The following is an 8,674-nucleotide window of genomic DNA, read 5'->3' on the forward strand; positions in this document are numbered from 1 at the left end:
CAGATATCTATTTCAATATGTTTAGCACTACCATGTTCTCTCTCTCTCTCTCTCTTTTTTCAAATATTACATCCCTGCTCAGCAGTTAAGTAACACTTAACCAACACTTTGATACTTAAAGCACTTGGTAACACTTTAAAAATGGGCTTGCTATTTATTGCCTCAGGTATACCACTTAGAATCTTTTAAAGATTGAGATGGTTTAGAAATACTATAAATATGCACATATATTTATAGGAACAGAGTTTATATGATGAAAGCCTACACAAAGCATCATTCAGAGAACCAGAGAAGCAAGTTTTGCCTATTTGGTCACTCTAGGATGTGCTACTCCTATTATTCCCTCATATTACCTTATTAGGCTTCCTCAGTCTTTCTGAAAGACAAGCTACAGTGGATATTAATATAAGAGCAGATATTAAAATAAACAAGAAACACTCAAATAGTATTGTCTGTACTGCGGAAATATTTTTTTTAAAAAATGTTTCCCTGAACCAATGTACCAATTCATTCTTAGGGTTTGCATTTCATATTGCAAGTTCTGCAATATGATCTTGCCTTCATTGATAGTGGCATAAAATGTAGAAATGCCAAAAGGCAAATAATAAAATGGAATATTGATATTAATTTTACTCAAAAGGGAGTATAATAGTGTATTCAAATGTATACTTTACACATACTATTTATATCAGTCAGTGTTTACATTATTTTCTATGCCTGGTTTACATTCAGGATGGCTTTCAAAATCATTTAAGCTGCATAAACTAACGTAAGAAATACAACCATACAATGTAATTAGGAGGAAACATAATATAAACAATAGCAATTATACAAATTATCAAAGCATTGAACAAACTAACTAGTCTTTTTAGGGCAAAAATTCCATAATTTCTTCCACTATCACACTCCCCCCGCACCAAATAAACCCATTAGCAGTAACGCTAACAATTGTGAAACAACCAGGCAGGTTGAGTAGTAGTTGATTATATCTCAAACCATTATCAAATGCAACCTCCATTCTAAAGCTCCTTGGATAAACTTGATCAAATTGTTGTTCTTTCAGGGGCTGCTAAAAGGCAGTGATTTCAATCTAAAAAATTAAAGAACTGAGTTAATAAGCAAACAACAATTAACAACGGAAATAATAATCATGAGAGTCAATTTGGTCTAGAAGTTAAGGTGTTGGATAAGAAGCAGGAAAAGCCGAATTCTAATCATGATTTAAACACAAAGCCAGCTTCTCAGCCCTAGGAAGAAAATGAAGAGCAAGCCATTTCCAGAAACATTATCCACAAAACTGTACATTGGTAGTTGCCAAGAGACAGACTCAAAAGGCACAGACATATATATAAAGAATAATGTTATGTCTTAAATTTAAGAAACAGCATATGCCATTGAAAATCATCATTTTGTTGTCAAATTTTGTCAACGCAATCTTCAAGAGTTTGGGAAACTACAAAATGGGGCACATATAACCTGCTGACATAAGCAACTTATTCTGTTTTTCAAAAAGCTTTGCCTACAGCTCTTTTCACCTGTAATTGCCAAAATAAGTCTGCCTCATATTATACTTGTGCCATTCCGTTTCCCCCCCCCCCTCTCTGTCTCTCCAAACACAGAACTATTCATATCTTTTTGTTATTTTTTTCCTATCAGCCGGTCAAAAGTCTCCTTTTTCTCCTAAGGAATTAGCCACTTTTCCTTTTTTTGTTTAATCAATTGCAATTTTAATACCCATCAGGTCATTAACAGAAATGGCAAACCTCAAAAAAATTCTGCAGTCCTCTATTCAATGCTACAGTAGTTCCAAGCAGATGGAGAACTGTTTTGATTTTCTGGGTATGATCGTTCAGCTACTTCTAAATCTATTAAACATTTAGATCACCCATTTCATCTTTTACCTCTTCATAAATGAAGAAACTGTGAGTGATGTGACTGAGAATTCCCTCAGTCTATTAGGCTAGGAGTTCTGTTGAAAAAAGAGATAAGATTAGTCTGACATGACTTGGTTGGAACATAACTGACTTGACTTTTGGTTTTTGCATTCCTGTGCAAGTGCTCAGAAATATGCAGTTTAATCATCTGCTCAAGGACTTTGTATGAATGTCACATTGACTGGTCAATGATTTCCTGGATCCTAGTTTTTTTCTATAGGCTATAGAATCAAACTATTCATTCGGGTCATTTGTTTGGATTTCATTACAGCTGAATTGTTTACAGTATGATTTGTTTTTAAAAAGTAAAACCAAGAACAAAATCTTCTTTGAATAAACCTTGAAACTTTTAAAAATTATATCCACAGCCATTTCCCTCTGTAACAGGGAAAATGAAAATGCTGACACACACTGGACCTTTACCCATCTTATAGTTTATCTAACTTGCTCAAAGGTTCTTACAAAATATGTCTCTGTTTATATAATACTCCTCAAAGAATTCCAAAAACACTTTGTTTGTATGGAAACTTGGCAGGTGTAGAATCTGCAGGCTGTTAATTTCTCTGTTCTTGGAAGAAAGGGTTATATTTTACAGTAAAAGTGAAATATTAAATTGCAACCAGATCTAGGCCACAATGGCTTGGGAAAGCAGGATTTCCTCTCTCCTTTTTTTCTTTTCTACAGACCTACAAATATTATTTGGAACCTGCTGATCAAAGTAAGCTCTGGTGTTCATCTCTGTAGGAAAGTGGGGACTGAAGGAGAAACAGCACATAAGAATTGGAAGAAAATGTCTTCTCATTACAGAAGATTCTTCTGTGTAGTTTTTAGCAATTAATTTGATAGGAACAATACAAACTACACCCAATCCACTAAGTCTCTTTAATCCTGGTTTTTTACAACACACCAAGCTCTAAAATTTAATTAAGAAAGCACCATCACTAAGCTCAAATAATGTGATGCCTAGTTCACAAAGCAAGTTAAGACAATAGTCTGCTTTCCATAATGAACTGAATCATAAACTAATGGAATAGTATTTGTATGAGCCAGTGATGGCGAACCTATGACATGCATGACAAGGGTGATATGCTACAATGTTTTGATTCAGGGGTCCCCAACCCCCGATCCGTGGACCGGTACCAGGCTGCAGCATCACAGCAATCGGTCTGCACAAACAAGCAAAGCCCCATCCATGGGATGCGGGCAGCACACAAAACTACACACTTTCCGGTCCGTGGAAAAACTTTTCTCCACGGAACTGGTCTCTGGTTCCCAAAAGGTTGGGGACCTCTGTTTTGATTGACACACCAACATTCATCTACACCTGATAACAGCTATTCTTGAACTACAATCCATTCTTATGAGATTTTCAAAGGCTGTGGAGGCTGTACAAGAATGGAGTGTGCTCTCGCATGGCCTCCAATCCTCTGAAATTCATGCAAGAGGGTTCATTCAGGCTCTCTGAAATTGTGCGAGAACAGAGCGTGTTTTTAGGTGGTTTTGGAGGCTGCAGAGGCCACAGAAGACATTCTCTGAAGTTGCTCATGCAAGCCAAAGCAGCTTCCGATAAGCCACCACAGGGCCTATCAACAAAAAATAACATTGCTTAAAGATAAGAAGTGCAGAGAAGATGCTCGGAGGCTGGGCTGTGGCAGGGGAGGGGCAATCCCACCATTCCCCAAGGATTAAGCCACTGGGGGAATGGTACAAGGTAGCCTTTTTAGGAGCAGCAGTGGCACCAGGACTGAAAGTGAGGCCTAGTCTTCTGCTTCAGGGCCACCTGTTTAGAGTAGCCTAGCTAGGGAGGGGGACGATGGGAAAGAGACAATTGTTTCTGTGTGTGGGGGGGGAGATGTCTGCAGAGTCAAGTGAATTTTTTTGACATACCAAGCCCCAAAGGGTCACCATCTACTGAACTAACCTGTCTCTAGCTCGTATAAATACTACGGATGAGGTTGGAGAGATTGCCAGCTGTACACACATATGATCTAAAACCATAACCTTTTAATTAATATAATTAAGCATTGTCATTTCTAGCAGACAAAATTACATTACTGTTGTCAGAACCAAGAGTGACAAAACTTTCATTTTTTGGAAAACATTAAGGGATTTATATAACGTAATCTTCATTGCCAGGGGAATGGTTAATACAACTATATTACTGACATAATATACTCCAACCTATACACAAATGTTTGGTAAATCTAGGAACTAAGACTTCTCCAATGTGTTGCTACGCCAATGGGTTGGGCTCATACTCCAGGATTTCATACCAGCATGCCTGAGCTCCAACAGGAAATTGGAGGGTATAAAGCTTGAAAAGGTTCCTCCAGATCACAAAGGTTTACTGTAATTTAATTCATTCCTGCAAGTCTCATTTACTCCCAAACCCACTTCTTATTCATGCTACTTAAAAAGAATTTTAAAAGCAGAGCTGCCCGTGCAATTTTTTATCCTAATGCTAAATTGTAATAGAAATTCCATGTTTGTTGCTTTCATTAGTAGCTGCTCTTCTGGATGCTTGAAGAAATTTTCATCTTAACTGTCTGATTAAGAGGCACTTCCTAAATTTTACTGTGATGCTAAAGTGCTGCAGTTATATTGCAGCTGGAAGCTGATCTACTGGATTAGATTCATAAAGCCACCCTAAGATAATATTTTCATTAGAACCAGTAAAAGGGCGGGATATAAATGGAATTAAAATAAAAAATAAAATAAAAAAGTGCTTTAAAGTTTTCCAAGATTCCTAGAGATGTAATCTCCAAAAAGGAGAATAATAGGATATGTTACAAGCCACAAAATCTGGAATTCTTAGTTATCTTAAATTAGAGGAGATAACTAAGAATAAATTTGTTTAGTCTCCTCTAGATGTTAAATAGATTCCAGAATGTACCTGGATTAGGAAAAGAAACAGAAATATTTGCACAGATTAGATTATCTGATCTGCAAATTCATAACTGAGGTACAATGTACTAATAAACAAAGAATAGGACTATTACCCTTGTCCCAGCTTATAAGCTTTCCAGAGACAACCTTTTTATCGCTTTTAATAATTGAAAGGCAAACTATTTCAGGCATTCTGGAAATTACCGCCCACTATATTTGGAAGGGAGTAGGTTAAGGATGACTGGATTCAACTGATCAGCAATTACCCATCCAATCAATTCTTTCATTGTTTGTTAACTGGAGGGTATTGAGAGTGGAAGTGGTCATAGGAAACACTAACTTTGATCCTGAAAAATGTGGGTACCAGTTGAGTTCGTAGTTGAATTCTGTGCTGAAATACTGCAGTCCGACCAGTAAAATGGATATAACAAAGATCAAACCCAATGGAGGCAATAAATCTTGTAAAGCACTTTTATAAAGCCAGCTACATACATTATTCATTCTTATTTGTCAGAACTTGTAACTTCAGTGAAGCATATTTAAACAGACAAAGAGAAGACTGAACATGCAATGCTTAATTTCAAGACAAACTCCCTTAAATTCAACTACTGTTCCAGGTAGGAAACTGGATGCCTTCAAATATTCTAGACTACCTCTTGATTACTGATATAACAGGCCCATCTCTGATTTTTTTATTTTTTTTAATGGTGGATATTGAAATAATAGAAAAGAATTGAGCACTATTCAAAGTTCCTGCTTTATTGTTCCATATATTTAAAATCTAACCTGAGCGGCTTTATTTCCCCCTGAAAACAGAATCTAAACCAGCAGACAATCAGGTCCTTGAACATGATATTTCTCATTTTCAATTTTTTTTCTTTTAATGCTTTGGTAGGCATCTTGAATTCTTGGGACTTATATTCCTCCTTATGAGGTTTTTTTTTTCTCAGTCTCTATAGCCATCTCTGATTACAACTCCTGAAAATTGCAAGTAACCAAAGCTTAAGCTTTAAAATAAGGATAGTTATAAGAAACAAAGAACTCATTAAAATCTTTGCCAAATCACATATCTTCCTCAACTTGGTGCTATTTCTTATATACCCACAGTGGCCCTCAACTCATAACCATTTGTTTAACGATTGTTCAAATTTATGACAATTCTGAAAAAAAATGATTTACGATTAATCCTCATATTTATGATTGATGCAGCATTCCCATAATTACATGACCAAAATTCAGATGCTTGGTGACTGAAATGTATTTACAACAGTTGCAATGTCTGGGGGTCATATGATCACTTTTTTCAACATGGGGTCTTCTGACAAAGTCAATGAGGAAGCCATATCTGCAGAATTAACGATTATGCAATTTGTTTAACAACCATAGCAAAATGGTTGTAAAATTGGATATGACTCACTTAATGACCACAATGCTTAGTGATGGAAATTTCAGTCCCAATTCTGGTCATAAATCAAAAACTATCTGTATTGCATTCCATGAGTATGCATGCATTTACTTAAATGTAATTCTTTGCCAGTAAGAATCTGAATAAGAGATGAAAGACATCCAAGCAACAAACAAAATCACCATCAAACAAATAGGAAAACTAATGCATAATAAAGTAAAAGTCCTTCCTGGCTTCCCTTTCTACAATATGTCATCTTCAAAGAAGGTTTTTTGCCCTTTCCATAAAAGTCCACCTTAAAAAGTTGCACTTTAATTTACAAATCACAGGATATTTGCAGTAAGAGTTTTGAGTTTTGGAATAATCAAATGCAACAGCTAGTAAAACTAAATTTCTAAACTCATTTGAAAACCTCATCATTTAAAGAATGTTATAAGTTCCTAGACATCTGAAGTACTGTCTCAAACAAGTACAATATTCCCCATTTCCAGATAGGTTTATAAAAATATTTTTTTTTCTTCCATAAGCCTGGTTGACACCTGGAAACAGGAAAGCTACACATGTGAAGCAGGAAAAATGCTCTTGTAATACCTGGTTAATTTTGTCTTTGCCACAGGAACAGCAAAGAGATGAGAAAGTCCTTTTTTTCCGTTGTTCTTTTGGGAGAGAATTAGAAGAACCTTCCACATTCGAGTCCATATTATTTGTCTCTCCAACATCTCCAGAAACCACCTCAAAGCTTACATCACAGTTTCCCAAATATTGCCTTTCTTCTGCATATACATGCTGTGTGCACTGAAACAGATCTATAAGCAAATGTTCTGGCATATCAGGGTGTAGATATGATTCACAAATAGAAAATACCGGTTTTTCATGGCTTGGCTTGCATAGCTACATCTGGGTGTGGCTGAAATGCATGCAGGTGCACAACTTGGACTCTAGCCATAAGGAGAATACTTTTTCTACAAAATATCATTTATATGCACAATCTTAAACACATTATTAGACATGCTTCAAGAAATTAAAAGATGCTTGCTCCTCGGGAGGAAAGCCATGGCAAATCTAGACAGCACACTAAAAAGCAGAGACATCACCCTGTCAACAAAAGTGTGTATAGTCAAGGCTATGGTCTTCCCAGTTGCAATGTATGGCAGTGAAAGCTGGACCATAAGAAAGGCTGAGCGCAAAAGAATTGAGGCCTTTGAACTCTGGTGCTGGAGAAGACTCCTGCGAGTCCCTTGGACTGCAAGGCGATCAAACCAGTCAGTCCTAGAGGAGATCAACCCTGACTGCTCTTTAGAAGGCCAGATCCTGAAGCTAAAACTCAAATACTTTGGCCACCTAATGAGAAGGAAGGACTCACTGGAGAAGAGCCTAATGCTGGGAAAGATTGAGGGCAAGAGAAGAAGGGGACGACAGAGAATGAGGTGGCTGGATGGAGTTACTGAAGCAGCAGGCGTGAGCTTAAATGGACTCCAGAAGATGGTAGAGGACAGGAAAGCCTGGAGGAACGTTGTCCATAGGGTCGCGATGGGTCGGACACGACTTCGCAACTAACAACAACAACAGACATGCTTCAGAACTGTTCAGGAAATAAAATGAACTCCTTTCTTCTTAAACTTTTCTAAGCAGCACACAAAATTTCACTGCTAATGGAGGAAGTAACTGGTACCTGGAACAATGTAGGAGACCAATGACACCATCGGCTGATTGACAGGCAAGTCAAACCACACCAAAATGAAATCATGTCTACTAATAGCCTCAACATTTAGAAGTAAAATATTCAGGTGTTGGGTTCAATAACAGAATTGCTCAATTTCGAAAGTGTGGTCTCCTCTTGAAGACCAGCAAGGTTTTTCTAATAGCACACACCTGAAGCCAGGTAGGAAGGAGTGAAATTAGGACAGAGAGAGAAAAGAGGAAAATAAACATTCTACACAGACAAAGTGTAATGGTACATTACTAAAATACCAGAGCTTTCCAAATATAAGAGCAAATTGTAGCAATTCCTAAAGGTAAAAGGTAAAGGTTCCCCCGCACATGCGTGCTAGTCGTTTCCGATTCTAGGGGCCGGTGCTCATCTCCGTTTCAAAGCCGAAGAGCCAGCGCTTGTCCGAGGACGTCTCCGTGGTCATGTGGCCGGCATGACTGGACGCCAAAGGCGCACGGAACGCTGTTACCTTCCCACCGGAGTGGTCCCTATTTTTCTACTTGCATTTTTACGTGCTTTCGAACTGCTAGGTTGGCAGAAGCTGGGACGAGTAACAGGCGCTCACTCTGTTACGCGGCACTCGGGATTCGACCCGCCAAACTGCCGACCTTCTGATCGACAAGCTCAGCGTCCTAACCCACTGAGCCAAAAATATAGTAAATTTGCTGTCCCATATCTAATTCCTGATCCCATTTTAGATCATCTGCCTCAAGCAGAAACAGTTTAAAACATTACTTA

The 8,674-nt window shown here is 37.7% G+C and overlaps 1 protein-coding gene across 8 annotated transcripts in view; it reads right to left on the minus strand.

Moving 5' to 3' along the window:
- KIAA1217 overlaps positions 1-7,025 on the minus strand; it is a 232,825-nt gene extending 225,800 nt beyond the window's left edge. For all 8 annotated transcript variants that reach the window (XM_083376374.1, XM_083376368.1, XM_083376370.1 and 5 more), the window contains exon 1: positions 6,817-7,025. In XM_083376374.1, coding sequence (XP_083232500.1) covers positions 6,817-6,924 — 108 coding nt within the window. In that variant the 5' untranslated portion in view covers positions 6,925-7,025. The remainder of the gene's footprint in view (positions 1-6,816) is intronic.
- Between the last annotated feature and the right edge of the window lie 1,649 nt (positions 7,026-8,674).

This window comes from Vipera ursinii (assembly GCF_947247035.1).
Source record: "Vipera ursinii genome assembly, chromosome: Z".
Lineage (NCBI taxonomy): Eukaryota > Metazoa > Chordata > Lepidosauria > Squamata > Viperidae > Vipera > Vipera ursinii.